Below are 23,238 nucleotides of genomic sequence, written 5' to 3' on the forward strand. Positions count from 1 at the left end.
TTACTGAAAACAAGACAAAAATACTAAGATTTTTTTCTTGAAAATCTGACTTTCTTACTTAGTATTTTTGTCTTGATTTCAGTAGAAATATCTTAAAATTCTTAAATCAAGATGTATTTTCTTGATGAGCAAAATGACGTAAGACAATAAGTCTTGTTTTTAGACAAAAACTATACAATTTAAGTGAATTTGTGCTTAAAACAAGAAAAAATATCTGCCAATGGGGTGAAATTTTTTTGCTTAAGTGAATTTGTGATTAAAACAAGCAAAAATATCTGCCAATAGGGTGAGAAAAAAATCTAAAAATAAGATTTCTTTTTTCTTAAACACTTAATTTAAATTGTATATTTTTGTCTAAAAACTAGACTTATTTTCTTTGGTCATTTTGCTTATCAAGAAAATACATCTTGATTTAAGAATTTTTAGATATTTCTACTCAGGGACGGACTGGGGCTAAAAAACAGCCCTGGACTTTTTCCCAAATAGGCCCATCATCCGGCCATTCGCCCCTAGCCGTGCGCAACAGACACAAGGATGTCCTGATACTATGCCACAATACTGTCAGACTATTAGACAAGGATATTTAATATTTTGTCCATGTCATATTAAACTTTGATGTATAATAAGGCTGTGAAATAATGAAAATAGCTAGGCCTATTAATTTTGTCTATACAGCTTTCACAAACAACCACCAGGTCTTTGCCAATTCCACAATACTAAACACAAATATGAAAGACAAGGAAAAACTGCACTCTGATGGAAGACAGACAGAAAATGCAAGCTAGGATTTTTTTGTTAAACTAATATTTGGTCAATTATTTAGCCCCCTTTCTTAGTAGCACGTTTAGAGTGGTTGCAATGCATGCCTGATATTTACCCGTTTAATTCAATAGTCTTCATTGTAGCAGAAAATGTGAGCTCACTACAACCTCTCATAAGTCCCTTTCACACATACAGTCTTTACTGGTAATTTACTGGTAAATTGCAGTTAACATGTCATGTGTGAACAGAACCTTTCCGGTAAATCAGTGCTCCCAATTTACCAGTAAGACAGGTTGTAAGATTACCAGTAATTTACCGGTAAGCGCTATGTGTGAACGAAAAATATAGGATTACCGGCATTTAGAACGAACGACGTCAGACCGCGCTGACAGCTCGGGCCAATCAGAACGTTTTTAAACAGATGATGCGTGTACCACCGCACTGTTTACGTTCGTTTCCACACCCATGCTGCTTAAAAGTCGAGCACAACTGAAGTAAACATCCACATTTCTTCAAAGTTGTTTAAAACAGCTTACCATATGTTTGCCAAATTGCCGACGTCCTTAGCACACCCTCGGTGAAGCCTAATGTGCAAACACAGGTTCCGTTTGACGCCACCTAACGTAATGTTGTTTGGTCACGAGCAACTTGCGACCGTTTGCCACAGATGTGAAAACAACAAAATACGGACCGACGATATTAAGTCATAACCCGCCATTGTGTACAAATACGACATGGAGCTCGCGGCCGCGCGCCACAGGTAACTTCCGCTTTCTCTCCGAGTTTACCGGTATTTTGATACTAATGTGTGAATGATGTCTTACTGGTAAAAAGACGGAACGTCACTGCATGTGTGAACAGCACATTTTTGTATTTACTGGTAAATTCATTCTGGTAAATTCATGGTAATTTACTAGAATTACTGTGTGAAAGAGGCTATACAATAAAGTCAATGAAAGAAATGAAAACCAATGCAATACGATGAATGTCCACCCACAGACTGTTTTTAAACGGGGTTGGATAAATATTTTTTGCTTTGATGTGTGTGATTTTGGTTAGATGACAGTTGTAGGTTACAGTTTGACAGGAGTTTACAGTTTGACAAAAGCAAAATGTTTTGTTTTATTGCGACTGTATACAAATATAAGCAAACACTTTGCCGTTTGAATTATGTCCCATATGAACAAAATGACAGAGTATGTATTGTTTTTATGTTTCCACTGTTCAATCGCGCCTCTCTCTCACACAAGCGCGTGCGCACACACTCACATCACGTCTTTCTCTAACACTAGTTGCGCATTACGTTAATTTTCACGCAAGTTTTATTTATTTTTATATCGTGTATATTATATTATAATGTCACGTGTCCTGCTACTACTGGCACTTAGCTCTTGCTGATGTGAAGTTAACTCGGTCTGTCCCTCATCATGACCAGGCTGTGGATGCTCAGGCTCGCAAACATAGACGCTGGCGAATTCCGGGAATCCGTGGACCAATCACGGCTAGTAGGCCGACTCTTCTTCCTTGTTTTTTTACACGTAGCAGCATATAAGTGATCGTATTAGTGCCTCTGCTGTTGGCTGTTCATATTGCGTTATTAGACTTGTTTTGAAATCGGCCGGGCGACGGCCCTCCGTTGAACGGCCGTTCTGGACTTTTCCAGAACGCACAGATTACCAATCCGTCCCTGTTTCTACTGAAAACAAGACAAAAATACTAAGTAAGAAAGTCATTTTTTGCAGTGTAAGTAGCACAGGTATTGTTTAATTTTTAGAACATTTTAACCAAATGCTTTCAAAAAGTGGTGGGGACAAAATCAGCCATTTCAAAAAGTGGTGGGGACATGTCCCCAGCGTCCCCAGTGTAAATGACACCTATGATGCACTTGAATTTTTAAGTTTATGGTGTTTATAAGTTAATAAGTTAAATGAACAAAAACAGTTACGTTACGGATCAAACATTCAAAATTTAAGTCATGATTGCTTGCATAATTGGTTTTAGGCCATTAGGCCAAGACTTCAGTTCACAATTGTGCCTTTCTTTCTTCTAACACTGCTTTTATTTATTCCTCTTTTCTTTATCAGGTAATATCTCATACCCATTGGAAACAGGCTATTTGAACATGTATTATTCCAATTATAGTGTAACCATTTTAACCACTTAAGTCAATACTGTTATTTAATATATATTTTAATTTATAAACCTGTTGTTTAGTTTCGATTTAATGTGAATACTTAAACGCTATCTATTGCAATACAATATATTTATATAATAGCAATGCTCTCCCACATATTCCCCTTACACTAACAAGCTGTTTTCAGTTAAGACAGCTCAAACTTCTAGTAACATTTTAGTCTGGGATTATACACATAAGCCTTGTCTGTAAAATGACCTCCCAGTGTTCCCAAGCAGCTTTACATAATGTTAAACAGATTAATGTCTCTTCTGTTAATAATGCAGGCTGTTCAGTCTAACAGAGACAATGTACCATAAACAGCAAACCCAGCATATAGGGGTTCGGTAAATGTGGTTTGAAATGTGTGTAAGTGTGTGAGCGTGTGTGTGTCAGAGATTGTGTAAAATGACAAAATGCCGGCTGGCTCATCCAGATACACTCCGACTCTGTCACACTCTGACTGGACATGAATGTCTCTTTTCTGATTATTGTGCCAAGCACTGAATCTGTCAACAGTACAGAAAAGACTCCAGGACTTATCATTCCATCCAAATACACAGTAATTTCCTCCTTTCCTTTTAATTCCTCTATAAGTCAGTGCAACATAAGCCCCTCCAGTATATTTAAACTCCCAGTAACAGCGTCCAGACAGACGCTCTTTACACATAACCTGTTCATGATTCTCAAATCTGTCGGGATGATCAGGATACGACTGATCCTCTTTTACACAAATCAACGTTCCCCTCTCCTCAGACAGAACGAGACGAGTGTTTGCTGTGTCTGGATCCAGTGTAAGATGACAAATGTCTAGACACAAAGAAGACACATTATTACTGTTATAACTCAGGGCTGTTGAATACTTTATTGTGATTGGTTGAGAAATGTTCCAAGGGTGTTGATTTTTTTCTGTAAAACATCCTGTCAAATGTCTTAAAATAATTTTCGCATTACCACCTTGGGTGTGCATTATTTTTTTATAAACAACCCATCGTCAATTATTCTTTACATTAAACAGCTTTCTGGAATACTTGATTCTGATCAATGTCTAAATTTTGTCTGTTTATTGTGTTAATGTGTTAAATATGTGTTTAAAGTATTTAATAAAGGCCAATTAATTTTGCAAGAAAACACACAGCGCCTCCAGGACATCGTGGCAGTGGCAACACTACAGCAATAACTGAAGCCATGCCCTCTTTTTTTGTGTATACATTTTGGGGACATTATGCAAATATTCCCACACCGCGGAACACTCGCGTGACTATTGAGCCGTTTAAGGCAGGTCTAGATCAGTGATCTCTTTTTGATAGAATAGGGATCTGAATACTTTCTGAATGCACTATACAGGATGCAAAAAACCCTGTTATTTTATTATTTTGTAATAATTATGGGCAGGAAGTCCATACATTATTCTTTAATTACTTCCATTCTTGGGTATATAAATGTCAAACGTGTGTAAACATATGAAAGAGAGAGAACCCACATTTACGTAGTCCTGGTATGATCGTGAAACTTCCAGCAGGGTCTAACCTAAAACAAAATGAAAAATAAATGTAAAGAAATGTTAAGGCAGTACAGGGCTAGTATTGTCTTTTCTCAAACACATGAACGGTTTGGACCACCCCATTTCAATGAAATCCAGCTTTAAACAAACACACGCGCACAACTCTACTGCTACCTCGGATAAACAAATTATATCTATTGTTTTTCCATATAAGGACTTACACTGTACTTCCTCCACTAACATTGCCCATAAAAGAAATAAAGCAAGATTGTTATGTAAAATCATGTTCGAAAAAAGTTCCGAAACTTGTACCCACCCTGGTGAAGTGCTTCAGCACAGAAATACTCTGTCATACACAGTGGCGGCCGGTGACTTTTTTTTTTGAGGGCGCTCGATGCGAAGTTCGTCACAACATGTATGTAGCCCGTCATGTGTGTGGTTCCTTTTTCAAAATATGTGTTCTGCGATTTGAGAGATTGTGTGTGCATCACGTGTCATGCTAAAATAAGTGCCTGCTGCAGATGCGTCTAAAGGGTTTATGATAAAAGAGACGCCAGATAATCGCATAATCTCCTGCGTAATCAGAGTTTACTGTTAAGGGAGTGTCTTGCGTGTATTTAGGGAACGTGAGCGTCTCTTTTATCATAAATGGTTTTGACACGTGTGCAGCAGGCACTTATTTTGACAAAACATGTGATGCACACAGGATCTCTCAACACACAGAACACATATTTTGGAAAAGGGAACCACACACACACGTGACACTCCGAACACTTATTTTGAATTAGCGCCCCTCAGATGAGCAGTCACGAGCCGCCACTGGTCATACATCCAACTTTTTTGACACAGTTGGAGGAATCCAACTCATAAAGCAAAGGGGAGCCACCAAAGCACATTCTATAATAGCCTCAATTTTAATATTTATTTACTACATATCTTTAGCTTGCCGTCTTTTATGTAGATTAACATTTTAAACAATGCTAAAATATATTAACAAGTTAAATAAAATAAAATCAACAAGTAAAAAAACTAAGTTTTGAGTAGACTATATTAAAAAAGTAGCCCTCCAGCTTTTATCCATTGTTGGAGACCACAGTAGTCATGGTTTGAAATAACTGAAACTGGGAATTGAAACGAAGCAGAATCAGAATTGATTTGAACAATACCCAACCGTAGTCTGAACATACTTGAGTTTGAGATCATTGAGTCTATCAGAGAGCAGCTGAACTCCTGAAGGTCCCGGGTTGTTGTAGCTCAGGTCCAACTCTTTTAGGTGTAAGGAGTTTACACTCAGAGCTGAAGCCAAAGAACAACATCCTTCATCTGTCACCATACAGCCAGATAATCTACGTAGAGAGATCATTAAAATTATACTGATTCAAATATACTGATATAGGAAAAAAAAATATGAATAACCTAAAGGATACAACCTAAATACACTCACCTAAAGGATTATTAGGAACACCATACTAATACTGTGTTTGACCCCCTTTCGCCTTCAGAACTGCCTTAATTCTACGTGGCATTGATTCAACAAGGTGCTGAACGCATTCTTTAGAAATGATGGCCCGTATTGATAGGATAGCATCTTGCAGTTGATGGAGATTTGTGGGATGCACATCCAGGGCACGAAGCTCCCGTTCCACCACATCCCAAAGATGCTCTATTGGGTTGAGATCTGGTGACTGTGGGGGCCATTTTAGTACAGTGAACGCATTGTCATGTTCAAGAAACCAATTTGAAATGATTTGAACTTTGTGATATGGTGCATTATCCTGCTGGAAGTAGCCATCAGAGGATGGGTACATGGTGGTCATAAAGGGATGGACATGGTCAGAAACAATGCTCAGGTAGGCCATGGCATTTAAACGATGCCCAATTGGCACTAAGGGGCCTAAAGTGTGCCAAGAAAACATCCCCCACACCATTACACCACCACCAGCAGCCTGCACAGTGGTAACAAGGCATGATGGAGCCATGTTCCCATTCTGTTTACCCAAATTGTAGCCTCTTTTTCCTATTTGTAGTGGAGATGAGTGGTACCCGGTGGGGTCTTCTGTTGTTGTAGCCCATCCACCTCAAGGTTGTGCGTGTTGTGGCTTCACAAATGCTTTGCTGCATACCTCGGTTGTAACGAGTGGTTATTTCAAAGTTGCTCTTCTATCAGCTTGAATCAGTCGGCCCATTCTCCTCTGACCTCTAGCATCAACAAGGATTTTCGCCCACAGTACTGCGGCATACTGGATGTTTTTCCCTTTTCACACCATTCTTTGTTAACCCTAGAAATGGTTGTGGGTGAAAATCCCAGTAACTGAACAGATTGTGAAATACTCAGACCGGCCCGTCTGGCACCAACAACCATGCCACGCTCAAAATTGCTTAAATCACCTTTCTTTCCCATTCTGACATTCAGTTTGGAGTTCAGGAGATTGTCTTGACCAGAACCACACTCCTAAATGCATTGAAGCAACTGCCATGTGATTGGTTAATTAGATAATTGCAGTAAAAAGAAATTGAACAGGTGTTCCTAATAATCCTACACACACACACACACACACACACACACACGCATTCTGGTTTCCATGTTTTGTGGGGACATTCCATAGACGTAATGCATTTTATACCATACAAACTGTATATTCTATTCCCCTTACCTGCCATATTCCCTAACCCCAACCATCACAAAAACCTTTCTTGTACCTTAGATTTTCAATAAACATCATCTTGTTTGATTTATAAGCTTGTTTCCTCATGGGGACATCAAAATGTCCCCACAAGGTCACAAAAACACTGGTATTCCTATCTTTGTGGGGACAATTGGTCCCCACAACGTGATAATTACCAGGTACACACACACACACACACACACACACACACACACACACACACACACATTCTGGTTTCCATGTTTTATGGGGACATTCCATACACTGTAAAAAATAAATTGTTGGCTCAATGAATAATTTTTTAGTAACTAGTTCCACAGAAATTTTACGTTCACTCAATTTCTGTCACCAAAGTGTTACCTGGATTGATGTTTTTTAGTTGGCCCAAATTTGGCTCAAATATAAAAAAGTATGTTGGCTCAATTAGCTTTATAGTTCATTCAACTAAAATGTTTTAATCAGTTGAATCTTTAAAAACTTACAGCAAAGACTCTGTCAATTAAATTTTAAGTATTTACTCAATGTTTTATGTGTTACTTCAATTAATATTTATTATTTGGGATTTTTTTAATAACATTTTTAAATTATTTATCAAATAATTTATGCTGGTGTTGTAAACAAAATAATTAACTTCAGTCACATAAAAACAAAAGCTTTTTATTCACTTATTCACTTATCATACAGACTGAACATACAGAATTAAGTCAGAATTAAGTCTTCTTTAAATAGAGGGCATAAAACAGTCCAAAAAGCCTCCAAAGTCAGTCAGAACATCTCCAGGGCCATTTAGGAGACTTTCCTCAGCCAGTCCAAGCGGAGACTGTCTCGCTATGTCTCGGGTCTGCCTCTCACATCATCTCCGATCTGGTTTGATAAACAGAGGAATATAAACACACACACATACATAAATAACATGTTTAATATAATAAAGTTTGACGGTGAAAGACTTTATTCCCTAAATAACGTTAATGTTTGGCCAAATTTCCCTCAGACATCACACATTAAACACTATTGGGCGGTTTTCTCGGACAGGGCTTTTCACTGACTAAAATAACTTACTGACATCTCTTAACATATGAGTGCTATTGTTTTATCTCAAAATGCACGCCAGTATTGTATTATATAAGGTTTGTTTGTAAAAATGTCCCAATTATAATAAAGACCGAGTTCTAAACTCTGTCCGGTAAACCAACCCTATATCCAGGCTTTTTATCTTAACTAAAATAGCTCCACTTTACTTCGGTCACATAACATAACACACTTCTAATATATCTTTACAAAAATATAATTAGAAAAACGTCGAGTATTTGCGTCTTTGTCAATTAATATATTCTAAAATTAACATTTAATTACAAACACTTACCTGACGTGAACTTGAGGAAACGGCTGACTTGTGTCCTTCCTTGTGTGAATCAGTAAGTGATTCCAGCTGTTCCGTGCGGATTGATCTCAGATGAAATGACCTGTGATCCAGATCCTTCCGAGTTAAAACATTTTAAATTCAAAATACACAGACGCACGCGCATACATACATACATACATGTACACGCGCGAGCACGCGCGCGCGCACACACGCACGCACACGGGTACACACACGGGTATATTAGAAGTTTTAAGGTTGTTATGATATTGGGACTATTTCTCCACTCGCACCTTCAGCTCTGAAGTTCAAAATCGCAGGCAGTACGCAGCCCAGTTATAACAAATGTGAAAGATATGAAATATCATTCAACAGCGATATCTTTAAGTGCAATCCTAAAATATGATTTAAAACATACCGGTAAACCTTTTATTATTAAGTATAAGAAATTAAAATGAATTAAATCGCATGTTTAAACGCCACAGAGATATCAGAGCCAGCAGTCGATTTCTGATGGGCTTGCCGAGGCGAGGCTGCGCTGGGCGGGGTGTGAGCGCTTAAGTGTCTGTGATTTTCTGGAGCTCATCTGGAGCTCCTCTCCGTCCGAAAGTGTCCGAGCACATTTTTAAATAGACGCTATCTATATTAACCGACCGCATATTTAAACTTAAAGCACATACATTCACGCCTGAACAACTCTTAAAATTACATTTTGTTACCAAATAACAGTAATATTATGAGCATTTTGTTGTCAGGAAACATAGCTGTCATAAGTCCACATATTGACCAGATTTGTCTTAATTAGTTCAGTCAACATAGCCATTCTGAATGTTGACTGAATTTGGAAATAACCATTCACTTAATGTTTTAAACACAGATTTATCTAGACTTAAAATAATATGTCTACTCAACTAAGCCCAAACAAGAAAATTGGTTCAACTTATATATTTTTGCCCTTCCAACATTTCATTAATTGGATTTTTTACAGTGTAGACCTAATGCATTTTATACCATACAAACTGTATATTCTATTCCCCTTACCTGCCCCATTCCCTAACCCCAACCAGCACATAAAACTTTCTGCTACTTCACATTTTCAATAAACATCATTCTGTTTGATTTATAAGCTTGTTTCCTCATGGGGACATCAAAATGTCCCCACAAGGTCACAAAAACACTGGTATTCCTATCTTTGTGGGGACAATTGGTCCCCACAACGTGATAATTACCAGGTACACACACACACACACACACACACACACACACACACATTTTAATTATTTTATTTGGAATGACCAATAATGATTAAAACAACACAGCATCCAAATATTTACAAAGAGCCCATTATGTTTCACCTGACAATAAAAACTGTGTGAATAGTCACAACCTCATTAATTAATAAGCTATGGATAGAGATGACATCGTCTTCTCCAAACATGCAGACTGCCAATGATTGCTGACACAGAACAATATCTGGCTATTTTCTTAGTTCTGTTTACTCAGTCCAGCAATCTGCAAGCCTCTGACGCATAATCTATGCACATGGCCTAAACTACCAAACACACACACACACACACACATATATGTATATGACAATTTCTGAACAGCACAAAGGAAAAAGAGAAAGTTGCTTGCACCAAATTTTGAAGTCACGCAGTCTGTGATGGGCAGGAAATCAATTGATTTCAAGAGGGTTTTGGGATAAACCAAAAAGATGATGTGAAAATTCTGGCACGCACGCATTTGCACTCACTTTAATCTATGTCTATGCCATCAGCAAGCATGCTTTCAAAGGCTGATACATCGGATTCATTGTGATCAAGATGACAAGTTGCTAAGTTGCTAAGTTCTCCCTGACAAGGCAGACAAACTTGGGTTCATGGGACAATCTAAAACCCTTAACTCCTTTAAGGTCTGAGACGTTTTTGGGCTCTGGAGAAGTTTTGACATGGTCTGACATTTGTGCTTTTTCAGCTGCTTATAAACACATTAAAGTATTGCACTGTATTCAGCACAAACTGTGCTATAATAATATGTGTGCAGTGCAAATAAAAGAAATTGCTTTATACATTTTCTATAAAACAAACTAACTAAATAGTTAGTCAAGGGCAGCCCTTAAAGTTCGATAAAAAAATTGTCTATCGTACAAACCTCAGTATCTCTAATTTACAGTTTGGACTCTTGAGGCCTTCACAGAGAATCTTCACTCCTGAATCCTGCAGGTCATTGTTACTCAGGTCCAGTTCTTTCAGGAGTGAATTTGAGGACTGTAGAGCTAAAGCCACAATTTCACAACACTGACCAGTAAGATCACAGCCAGCAAGACTGAAAGAGAAAACAATTTTATAAAACAATTTTAGTTTATGTGATAGACTGAAAATGTCATAATAGTTAAGCATAAGTGCATGAAAACCCACAAATTGACTGTGTGCATGTATTGTATAATTTTTGGGTCCCATGGGAAAACGTGCACCTGAATACAATACGAATGTGTAAAGTAGGCTCACTAGTGCTTTTAAGCTCATTGTGCTCTTGAATGCACACATGTGTATCATCATTTGTACAGGTACAGCTGCGTAAGTTTAATAACTAAAATAAATGTTAAAATTACGCTATTCATTTCCGCTGCTATAGCAATTTCAAATAATGCAAACATATATTTTGCAGTGTTGTCCCATGTGATGTCTTGTATTTATTCTGAATGTCTTAACACATTTAGTATGACAAGTTGTGTTAATAAAAGGTTTGCTTATTTATATTAAAATTAATTAATTTATACTAATTATTAATCTTTAAAATATTACTTTTGTTTAGTGTTGATGAAGGTGTACTTGAACCTTACTGATAAGGGTTGTGGGGGTACTCAGGGCTAAAAAAAATGGGAACTACTGATTAACTAAACCTAAATATAAGATCCTGATAATTTTTTTATTTATAAGTAAAAAAAAACATGTCAGAAGCACTTAAGAGGGTTTTGTATCTGAACTCTTGAATTGCTCCATGCACTGTGGTAACACATTCAGACTCTTTAAAATACTCACAGAGCTTTTCGGCAGTTTATCACAGCTGGTAACAGCCTCCATCTACCCTCCAGTGATGTGTTGTATTTCATAAGATCCAGCTCCTCCAGCACGTTCTCTGACACCTGAAGCAAGTACGCTATTGCTGAGCAGTGTGAAGCAGAAAGCTTATTCTTGGTGTCTTTCCCTGATTCCAAATACTCTTGAATTTCTCTAGACAAAGTCTGATCGTTCATTTCCAGCAGACAGAGGAACAGATTGATGGATCTGCCGGCTTTAATATCATGCTCAGTTTTGATTTTGTTTTTGATGTGAGCAATGATTTTCTGGATGCTCTCTGAACTGCTCTCTGTGTGGATCAGTAGATCTTGTAAGAGTCTCTGATTGGACTCCAGCGAGATGCCTAACAGAAATCTGAGGAAAAGATCCAGATGTCCGTTCTCACTTCGGAGGGCGGCGTCAATCACCCCCTTATGGAGATTAGCAAGTAAATCAAACTCTTTCAGAGCCCCAGAAGTTTTATTTATAAAGCAGTAAAAAACATAGAATGCAGCGAGAAATTCTTGAAAGCTCAGGTGTATGAAGCAGTAGATTTTCCTCTGATGAATCACAGATTCCTCCTTAATAATCTCAGTACAGATCCCAGAAAACACTGCGGCGTCAGTGATGTCTATCCCACAATCGCTCAGCTCCTCCTCATAAAACATCACATTGCCCTTCTTCAGCTGTTCATAGGCCAGTTCAGCCAGTTTCACAATTACTTCTCTATTGGACTGCAGAAGTTTTGCTGGATCTCTCACTTCTTTTCTTTCATACTTCTGGTTACTCATATTTATCTGAATGAGAAGGAACTGTACATACATTTCAGTGAGAGTTTTAGGGATTTCTGCACTGTGATCTTGTTTCAGGATGTTTTGAAGCACAGTAGATGAGATCCAACAGAAGACTGGTATGTGACACATGATGTGGAGGCTTCTTGCTCCTTTAATGTGTGAGATGATTTTGTTGGCTTGCAGTTCATCACTGATTCTCTTCCTGAAATATTCCTCTTTCTGAGGATCATTGAATCCTTGGATTTCTGTCACACGGTTGATATATTCATAAGGGATCTGATTGGCTGCTGCTGGTCTGGAGGTGATCCAGATGTGAGCAGAGGGGAGCAGATCTCCTCTGATGAGGTTTGACATCAACACACCAACTGATGACATCTGGGTCACATCAAAAACTTTCTTAACATCTGAAAAAATCAATGTTATTCTGTTTTCATCCAGACCATCAAAGATGAACACAACTTTACACTCATCATACATTTTTGAGTCCAGATCTTGAAGTTCAGGATGAAAGTCAAGCAGAAGTTTGTGAAGACTGTACTGATCATCTTTTATTAAGTTCATCTCTCGAAATGGAAGCACAAACATGAAATCTACATCCTGATTGGCTGTTCCCTCGGCCCAATCCAGAATAAACTTCTGCACAGAGACCGTTTTTCCAATTCCAGCGATGCCTTTAGTAAGAACAGTCTTTGTTTTTCTCTTCTCCCAAAATCCTGTTTCAGGTAAGAGTTTAAAGATGTCATTACAGTTGATTGAAGTGTTTTCTTGACGTGTCTTGTAACTTTTCTCCATGTGTAAAACCTCATGGTCTTCATTCACTCCTTCACTCTCTCCCTCTATGATATAAAGTTGTGTGTAAATCCTGTTCAGAAGGTTTTGATTTTCTTGTAGTTTAATTCCCTCAAATAAACTCTCATACTTGATCCTCATGCTGGTTTTGTGCTGGTCTTTGACTCTCTGCAGAACATCTGGTTGGTGAGAATCCACCTGCAGGTCTCCAGTCTCCTCCAGCAGGTCTGGGTCTGTACAGCGCTGAGCACAATTCAATTCTATCATGTCTTTATTATCATGTATAACAGGTTGTGTTTTTAATCTCTTTCTGCATTTCAGACAATCAAAGTCCTGTGATTGACTGGCCTGGTCCCGGTAACACTTGATGCAATGTCCACAAGTGATATCTGTTAGACCCTGCTTACAAATTCTACATCTGGACTGAACCTGGAGCAGTCTCTTCCTACTGAAAAAAAAAGTAGTTGTAAGCAGAGATGGACAGTAGAGAAATATTTTTACTTTACTCAAGAACAGTTTTCTTTGTAAAAAGCCTGGTATCATACTTTTTATTCCACTACATTTCATAAAGAGCTAAAAAAATAATTGCAATATTGGTAAAAACATTTACAATTAGATTATTTTCCAAAAATCGTTCAGCCCTAGCCCACGAACACACCAACCAATAGTTTACACAAAATTAACGTACCCAAAGAAGTGTGTTGTTGTTTGTGAGGAAAGTTTAAGCTTGTTCAGCGTCCATGGGCGTAGATTTAGGGTGGGACGCTAGGGACATGTCCCTAGCAATATTCAGGGAAGACTGAATTGTCCCTAGCAATAATTTCGACCAAACAATTAATCTGTATTTATATATAACCACTAATGTCCGTCTTATTCTTGTGTTTTATATTTTTTACTTTACTTTTTTAATTATATATTTTTTCAGGAATAATTTAAATGAGATTAAAAATCTTTTGCAATCCCGTTCTGTAAAAATGACGCTCTATGTGGTACACAAACGGTTAACAGCTTTCGTTCTCTGCAATGCCCGCCTCCGTAACTCACATCGCTATTATGATTGGCTTTGCATTTCTTTAGTCCCGCCTCTCTACTCACATTGCTAATATGATTGGATTAGCATTTCTTGAGTCCCGCCGCTTTAAATCACATCACTTTATGGGCTTGTCTTTACTCGCTACGTGTGATAGGATGGTTTCACTTTGTACAACGCGCCAAAGTTCACTCAACAAGACGCGCGTGATTATTCGGGCTACAGGTAAGTGAGGAAGAAAGTATTATTATACCCACTGTAACTGTTTCATGCACAAAATACGGACCAGTTGTGTCACATAATGATTCAAGGACAGTGTTTTCAACAATACACGACAATCCCATGTTAACCTGAGGAGTTGCAAACTTTTGTCAACCTTTTATAAATGGGGTAGCAAGGTTATTTAGGGGGTCCCTAATCCATGAAAGAAAATAACCCCAACATGGTAAAAACAGGAAACAGCATGATATACATTCCAACTTCAACATTGGGATTTTTTTGGCAAAATTACATTAAGAATTAAATATTAATTGCATATTCTTCATTGTTATAAAGTAAATATGGATTCATATATGTTACAATGTGATTTTCTTTTTTTTTTTGACAAAGACTTAAACAGTTACTGTTTATTAGGCTCTAGGACATAACGAATTGTTATTGTTTATTATAGTACATTAAATTTGGGATGGCACCGGGGGTGGCGAGTCAGATGTCACTGAGTAAAGTGCATACTGAGTTGTCTGTTGTTTATGTCAAGTAAACGGTGATAAACAGTTTTTGCAATGCGGCCATTTTATTTATGTCCCCACCAATGCCAGAATCAAACCTACGCCCTTGTCAGCGTCCCAAAAATAAACAGCATTATGGGAACAATGGATATAGTTTGTTTATCCAGGGTAGCAGCAAAGTTGTGCGTGTTTGTTTAACGCTGGATTTCATTCCTCCAGAAGCTCTGCTTTTTCCGGAAGCAGCGGTACAGCTGATATGTCTGTTATAAATCTGATAAAACCTCTTCGGAGATATAAAGTGCAATACTACTTTATAAGTACTTAAGATTAAAGGGGTAGTTCGGCCAAAAATTATATTAAACCCATAATTTACTCACCCCCAAGCCCGAGATGCATATGTCCATCATTTTTTGGCGCACATATTTTCAGTTATTTTAGTAAATGTCCTAGATCTTTCAGTTGTTAAAATGTAAAGTTATGGGGTCCACTCCTTCAAGTCCAAAGAATGCGCATCCAAAAGAAATCCAAACGGCTTCAGGGGGATAAACGAAGGCCTTCTGATGGTAATTTGTGCGGTGTTGTCAGAGAAATATCCATATTTAAAATGTATAAACGAAAATAACTAGCTTCCGGTAACGCCGCCATCTTAGACTCATCTGTATTCAGGAGAGAGTATCAGCATAGTGTAGGCATTTTTCTTAGTGATGTATGACAAATGCAGAGAGCGGCCGGGGGCACAGAGCAGCAGCAAAAAACCCTACGCAAAGTGAGTAAACTCTCTACTGAATGCGGACGATCTAAGATGGGGGGGCATTTCCAAAAGCTAGTTATTTTCGTATGGATATTTCTCTGACAACACTGAATGGATTACCCTCAGAAGACACTTGTTTCTGTATGTATTTATCCTTAGGCATTATTTACATTTAGTTCTAACTTGCCTTGTCAAGTTCACTGTTCCATCACTGAATTCTATAGGCTGGGGCATGGAGTGCATACTCTTCATTGTCACACAGCTAGGTTCTGGAGATTGTGCTGTAATCTGCTTTCTGAAAATATAAGAAAAAGGTAAAGAATTCACTTAGTTTCTATTTATATTCTACTTAGATTCCATTTCATTTGTTTCACGAGTTCGCATTAACATGTAATCGACAGGGAATAAGATAAAGCATATTTGGCGTGCTGTCCGAGGAGAGGGCTCAAGTTCGGAATTTTAGCCCGAACCCAGAGTACTCCCCCCTCTTTAACTTTGATAAATTAATCTAGATGAGAGTGAGGTGATGGGGTGGAGGAGGGATGCTGCAAAAAATCTGTCACGGGACAGAGGTGAGGGACTGCCATTTATAGGCACCTCCTGGCACTGATTGGTTGGATCACATGACCATGCTCCTTTGAACTTAGTTATATAAACTTCATTAAATGCAAATTTTAACCAATGTTGTGTTTCATCTTGCCTGGGGTTGGAAGTCTTCGATCCATCACTGAATTCAATAGGTTGAGGCATAGAGTGGTTACTCCTCATAGACACACAGCTGAGTTCTTGAGATGGTGCTGTTATCTGCTTTCTGAAAATATAAGAAAAAGGTAAAGAATTCACTTAGTTTCTATTTATATTCTACTTAGATTCCATTTCATTTGTTAAATGCAAAGTTTAACCGATGATGTGTTCCATCTTGCCTGGGGGTGGACGTCTTCGATCCATCACTGAATTCTATCGGCTGGGGCATGGAGTGGTTACTCATCATAGACACACAGCTGATTTCTGGAGATGAAAATCTTGCTCTCTGCTTCTCTTCCATATCTTTTGAGAGGTTGATGGTACTACACAGAAACAGATGATTTACTGTTACACAGTAAAATGCAGCTCACACGTAGATTGATCCTGGAACAGATTATGTCTCCCTGAATAAAAAGTAGTACAGTGGTGTGAAAGTGTTGGCCCCTTTCCTGATTTTTTTTTAATATTTGTTTTAAATGAAGTTTTTATTATGAAGGGAAATCAAAATCCAAACACGCATGAGACACCGGTGTCATGAGCAATTCGGTCCCCCCGGGCAATTCGGTCTCCCCTAGGACCCCGCGTGATTCCATTGGCTGAAAAAACTCCTCATGGGTAGTTTTCTTAGCGCCTTATTACAATTCCTACAAAATCGCGTCATGATTTATGTAGTTAGAACGTTGTTAAAATTACAATTGATGTCTTTTAAATGATATGTTTCATAGTAGTATATAAATGAGGCTATAGGTGGGAGATCTACACATTGCTTGTGTCATTTTATTATTTAGATATTATATACTGTACCATTTCCACTTTTTACTGTCTACTTATACAATTACTTACTCATTAAATACTTATACAAAACATGATTACTACATAGTTGAATCACACATTTAAATTATAATTATAAACCATGATTACTACACTTTTACTATTAAAAAATATATTCCATAGGGTATGTTAATAATTTACAAAAAATAAAAGTATTGTTTTTGTATATGGTTTTTGTAAAGCAGATGATGACACAAAAGTACTGACGTGTCTGCAACATGAATATTAGTTTATTATATTATTTTTTGGTTAACTTTTATTTAAAAAAAAATTATGCTTCTATTTGTAAAACATAATTAGCTTGCTAGACCGCGTACGCCGAAAAGATATCGCAATGACAAATTTTTGAGCAGGCATTAGTGCTAGGTACCAATCGGGGTCCTAGGGGAGACCGAATTGCTCGGGGGGACCGAATTGCTCATGACACCGGCAAGTCCACCTCTGAATGCCTGAATAAAAACTAAATTAAGACTTTGGACTGGCCTAGTCAAAAATTCCTATTGAGATGCTGTGGCATGACCTTAACCCTTATGGGTTGTTGAGGCCATTTTTTGGCCATTTTTGTTTTTTTATGTCTTAATTTGGCCACAACTTTCTCTGTGTTTCAGCAAATGGAATAATTTTTGGTGACAAATCTTATATTTACACACATTTTGAGAAAATGCTTTAACATTTTTCAAAAACTCAAAAATATACCGTGGGCAAATTTACTACCCTTTCAGGTTGTTCCTTTACAAAAAAGCCACTAAATTAAACGGCTGTAAAAATCACCCTCAGTACTGATCAAAACTACCAAATGCTTAAAAAATGTCCATGATTTTAACTCTTTAATTGCCAAGTTCATAAGTGGTGTGAAAAAAGTGATGAAAAAAACAAACACACAAAATTACCGATTTTCAATATAAAAAGTGATTGTGGACTGGATTTTGTGGCCTGCTGTCAGTGGATTTGTGTCTAGAGGGACAGCTACAGGCTGCTACCAGTGCAGCAGCAACTGGTGAACGAGGGAGGTGATCCTCAATACTAACCCTAACCCTACACACACAAATACACACAAATACACACACGCACACACACACACACACACACACACACACACACACACACACGCACGCACGCACACACACACACACACACACACACACACACACACACACACACAAATGCTGTTAAACTCCATATAACTCAATGTACAAGCCAGAAATTAAGCTCTGTTTTTTGCACAGGTCTACTAAAGGATTAATGGTGCCACATGGTGATCAACAGTAAAAATGACAAATTTTACATATTAGCAAAAGGAAAAACCACCAACAATGCATGATTATATGGTGTCATGGCTTTGCAATCAAAAAATTTTGTTATAATGGAAGTCAATGGGGCAAAAAAGCCACAAACAACTAATTAGGGAGAAAAAAAATAAAAACTGATGCTGCACAAAAACTAAAAATGCATCAAAGCCAATGTTTTTACCAAACTTTGGCATGCCCAAGATCAGTCAATTTGTGTTTTTTCGCCCCCAAATCAGTGAAACCATGTGGCTGAATTACAAAAATTCTGCAAAGATGAGGGGATCAAAATTTCTCCACAGCGCTGTAACAGACTCATTGCAAGTTATTGCAAACACTTGATTGCAGTTGTTGCTGCTATTACAGTTTTTTTCGATTGCTAAACGTCAGTGGGCACAACTGGAGCTACATATGCAAAACTATAACTACAGTCTGCACTACCAAAAGTCACCTGAGCACAACTCTTAACACATGACTCAAAACAGCTCAGTGCAGCCAAACACTAAACACAAGCCTCACTGAGATAACACACACTGTCACTCACAACACACTGAGAGGAAAAACACTAACATCAAACACCAATTCAGAAAATACAAACTTTTAATCTTTACAGTTTGAACAATTTCAGTGACTTCATACAAAGTAATATTTTCTTCAAAGAATGATTTATTTATTTATTGATTTATCACATGATTTATTGAAATTTTTAGACCAGAACAATTCTTTAAGGTAAATGAAAATTTGCAGTTTGCTTCATTAGTCTGATGTAGTTTATGGAATTATAGTAATGAGGAAAAAAGGTAGAAACTAAAAGTACATACTGTAATTCAAACAAATAAATGAGGGGCTAATCCTAGCTGCCTCTCTCTAGCATCAGGCCACTACCTGCCACCATTCTCCCTCCATGAACCCATCTTCCTAGTTCCATTTCCAAAATTAGTCTTTCTGAGCTCTACCTATCATATTTATATAAAAAGTAATATTATATATATATATATGAAATAAATATATATAAATGACATTGGAATTTATATTTATATGAAATTGCAGTTAGCAGTGTTTGAAAGGCACAAGGCTGAAATCAATTGTGTTTTGAATGTGTGGTTCACAGTTTTGACAGCAGTGTGTTAGCATTTGAACAAAGTGCTGTAAATCCACAGTGTTGTGCAGGTTGTGGTTAAAGTCATGGGATAAGTGTGTTAAGTTTTGAAAACTGTGTTTAAACAATGAGAAACGAACTAGAGTTTGGTCCACATGAACTGCTGCTGTGCAGACTGTAGTTAGAGTTTTGCACATGTGACTCCAGTTGTGCCCACTGTCGTTTAGCAATCGGAAAAAAACTGTAAGTTTAGAGGGCAAGAACTTTTCCACACAGAGCCAAACAAACATGACAAACATGCAAAAAAATCAGGTAGGGGGCCAACACGTTTTCACACCACTGTAAGTCACAAAAGGACAGCCCTGAAGAGTAAAGTAAACAATATTATTCATGTTACTACTGCATGCAGATCTTCCCTAATTTAATCAATTTAATTAATATATTAAACACAATATATACATATGCAGGGAATACACATCTTTGAAGATGGGTTCAAGTTTACCACAAGTGGTATCTAAATAAATTTTTATTTTAATACAGAGATAGTAGGCCTATGTTTAAAGCATAATGCACTTTAAGTACATTATGAGACAGCTAGGGCCATTTGGAGCCAGATTTCATTTTAATTTGTCTGCCTCTTATTAGACTCAACTATTGTTATAATTTCTATTTGTGCTTGTCAAATATAAAAAATAGGTAAAATTAAACTTAAGAGAATTGGGTGGGGCAGAGGGGCCTCTGCTGCAAATACCTGAGGGTCCCCTCCTCTAACAGTTGTAATATCAGACTCCAAACTTTTGGTAAAACATGAGACCCCTGGTTAGCTACACAAACTGACAATACTTTAATTATAATACTATTAATCTTCGTACATAACCGCAACATTTTCAACTTCAAACATTAGTTGATGCCCATAAACAATATGTATGTATGTATGTATGTATATATATATATATATATATATATATATATATATATATATATATATATATATATATATATATATATATATATATATATATATATATATATATATATATATATAATACAACCCCAAATCAGAAAAAGTTGGGACACTGAAGAAATTGTGAGTAAAAAAAGAATGAAATTATTTAAAAATCTCATAAACTTATATTTTATAATAAAATATATGTTTATGAGATTAGTAAATTGTTCCATTCCTTTTTTACTCACAATTTCTACAGTGTCCCAACTTTTTCTGATTTGGGGTTGAATATATATTGTTTGTAGTAAATTCATTATTTGCTAGGTTGATATATGCCTATATCGGTAAGAGTTAAATAATGTTCAAATCTTAACAATACATCCCCACAAAAGAGTAATTTACGAAAGACACCTTAAAGGGGACATATCATGAAAATCTGACTTTTTGCATGTTTAAGTGCTATAATTGGGTTGCTTCTATCAACCTTAAAACATGAAAAAGATCAACCCAGTAACTTAGTTTTGATAAACCATTCTCCTCAAGCATGTGAAAAATAGATCAGTGAAATTTGGCTCCCCTGTGATGTCAGAAGGAGATAATACCGCCCTTAATCTGCACTATCCAACCACGGCACTGCCGTTTAGTGCAGAGATCAGCTCATTTGCATTTAAAAAGACACCCAAAAACGACACATTTTTGCTCACACCTACAAAGTGGCAATTTTAACATGTTATAATAAATTATCTATATTGAATTTTAAACTAAAACTTCACATATGTACTCTGGGAAAACCAAAGATTTATTTGACATCTTAAAAAAATCTCCCCTTTAATGAAGACAACAAAACAGAAAATGCAAAAACATAACCAAGTGTATGTACAGTAGCCTATATATTTACTTGACTTATGTAATTTTTTAGTTATTGCTTTTGCAATGGGTTGTGGTGACGCAGAAGAAAAACAGGCCTTTGTTTATATTATATTAACGAGGCAAACAACAAGCAATGCCATTAAGCACGCTTTACTTTCACACAGGTGCAAGAATACGTACGTCACCACACATGTGAGCATCACATCATATGACTTAGCTTCCAGGAACAAGATGGAACCAGTCAATACAGTTCATTAATAAAGACTATACAAATACATATAATCAAATGTAAAATAACAAGTATCTTGACTGTGTAAGTTAAATATAGATTAATTCTCATCAAACTACAAATCATTAATCAATACAAAACACAAAGGAAGCATGCGCGTTCTCCTTTGCATTAAATAGGCAAGGCTAGTGGGCATCATCTACCGACCGACCATCGGGCAGTTCTTCGTTTATTTTCTGCACATATATATATAGCTTTCGAGTCATTCAAGTACGTTGCGTTATGGACTCGAATACCCTGGGAGTACTTTAAAAACTTATATTTGGGGAAGGAATTGACAAAGTTTACGAATGGATTATTCACCTATAGTTTCAAAAGCTTTATACTGACTAATAACGAGAAAATTAAGTACTTACCTTTAAATAATATCCTACGCCTTTTCGTCGTCAGTGCAACGTGCGAAGTCGATTTCAGTTTCACTTTAAGGGGGCGTGTAAGTTCCGCATTTTACGTAACAGCGTATTCAATAAGTTATTTATAAAATGTTTGTGATTCCATTGTTAAAAATGTTGATGGTGATTTTAGTTTTATTTTGGAAACATGTACTTTTTGGTGATTTGAAGAATCAAAGAGACTATCATACTACCAATAGTATTTGCAAAATAAATCTGTTTCTTCTGTTAGCAAAATTTCATATTCAAATTTATATTTTCTGAAGAAAAAAAACCTGTTTCAAATTAAACTTAACATTGATTCATTAAGATTTTCTATAAAAGTAAAAGGCACTGAAAACTTAGAAAATCTGTACTTTATTTACTATTTTATTGTAAATTCCCCCTAGCATATTTTTGTCTTTGTTATAATATTGTTACTGTCAAGTATTTGATTGTTGTCAATTCAATAATAATAATTAAAAAACATTTATCTTTCATTCTTGTAAGATAAATGAATGTAAAAAAATCTAGCGATGAAAGAATGTAAAACCTACTCAAATGTCATATTTGGCTTCATCTATTTCATGTTTAACAATAACAATCAGAGCATTTTTGTTCACCATTTGTTTGTTGAGAATTTGTTTCTGTATCAGATTTATACATCTTTCAGAAGATGAATCTCAATTAAAAATAATTAACCTACTTAACCTAAGGTTTTGTGGTTTAGGGCAGGGACACAAATCTCTCTGGAATAAGTCCAAAACACACTAGAGGAAGTTTGTAATGGTTTTTGGTTCATGATAGCATTTGTAATGGAGTGTTTAGTGTTTATAAAGGATTTAAAGTGAACTTCAAATAAAAGATCCTCACCCTCCTCTTTTTCTTCTTTTTTTCTGCATCTTTCTCACCTTCTCCCTCGTTCTCCTCTCCCTTTTCTTCTTCCTCCTTCTCAGCCTCTTCCTCCTCTTCTTCTTCCATCTCTTTTACATCCATAGCTTCATCATATAGTTTATTGAACAATAAACAATGTACAGTATTTGTACTGCAGCTATTATCTCTGCAGGTGTTTTATTAACATCAGCATTAGCATGATCGTTTATCTTCAACTAAGTCACAATAGAAATCATAATTTTAAATATGATGTTTGTATTAACATCTTAATTACCTAATATAAATAAGGCCT

The 23,238-nt window shown here is 36.7% G+C and overlaps 1 protein-coding gene across 2 annotated transcripts; it reads right to left on the bottom strand.

Moving 5' to 3' along the window:
* Positions 1 to 934: 934 nt before the first annotated feature.
* On the bottom strand, positions 935 to 22,101 carry LOC135730296 (NACHT, LRR and PYD domains-containing protein 3-like). Of its 2 annotated transcripts, none has more exons than XM_073816174.1 (9): positions 22,038 to 22,101; positions 16,540 to 16,683; positions 16,317 to 16,427; positions 15,804 to 15,911; positions 11,507 to 13,552; positions 10,617 to 10,790; positions 5,627 to 5,785; positions 4,419 to 4,465; positions 935 to 3,745 (listed from the first exon to the last, which is right to left on the bottom strand). In XM_073816174.1, exons 2-9 carry the CDS (start codon positions 16,659 to 16,661, stop codon positions 3,228 to 3,230), a joined length of 3,285 nt encoding a protein of 1,094 aa, XP_073672275.1. In that variant the 5' UTR covers positions 16,662 to 16,683; positions 22,038 to 22,101; the 3' UTR covers positions 935 to 3,227. The 2 variants fall into 2 exon arrangements, with proteins under 2 accessions (XP_073672275.1, XP_065104237.1); XM_065248165.2 differs by having other exon boundaries at positions 11,507 to 13,555.
* Positions 22,102 to 23,238: the final 1,137 nt, after the last annotated feature.

This window comes from Paramisgurnus dabryanus, chromosome 11 (genome assembly GCF_030506205.2).
Source record: "Paramisgurnus dabryanus chromosome 11, PD_genome_1.1, whole genome shotgun sequence".
Classification (NCBI taxonomy): domain Eukaryota; kingdom Metazoa; phylum Chordata; class Actinopteri; order Cypriniformes; family Cobitidae; genus Paramisgurnus; species Paramisgurnus dabryanus.

Bases quoted from the DNA above. Each gene is read 5' to 3' on its own strand.
- LOC135730296 (XM_065248165.2), bottom strand. From the start codon at position 16,661: ATGGAAGAGAAGCAGAGAGCAAGATTTTCATCTCCAGAAATCAGCTGT. The intron at 16,428-16,539 runs GCAAGATGGAAC...TTATATTTTCAG, and splicing joins TCGAAGACGTCCACCCCCAG to AAAGCAGATAACAGCACCAT. The intron at 15,912-16,316 runs GCAAGATGAAAC...TTATATTTTCAG, and splicing joins TCGAAGACTTCCAACCCCAG to AAAGCAGATTACAGCACAAT.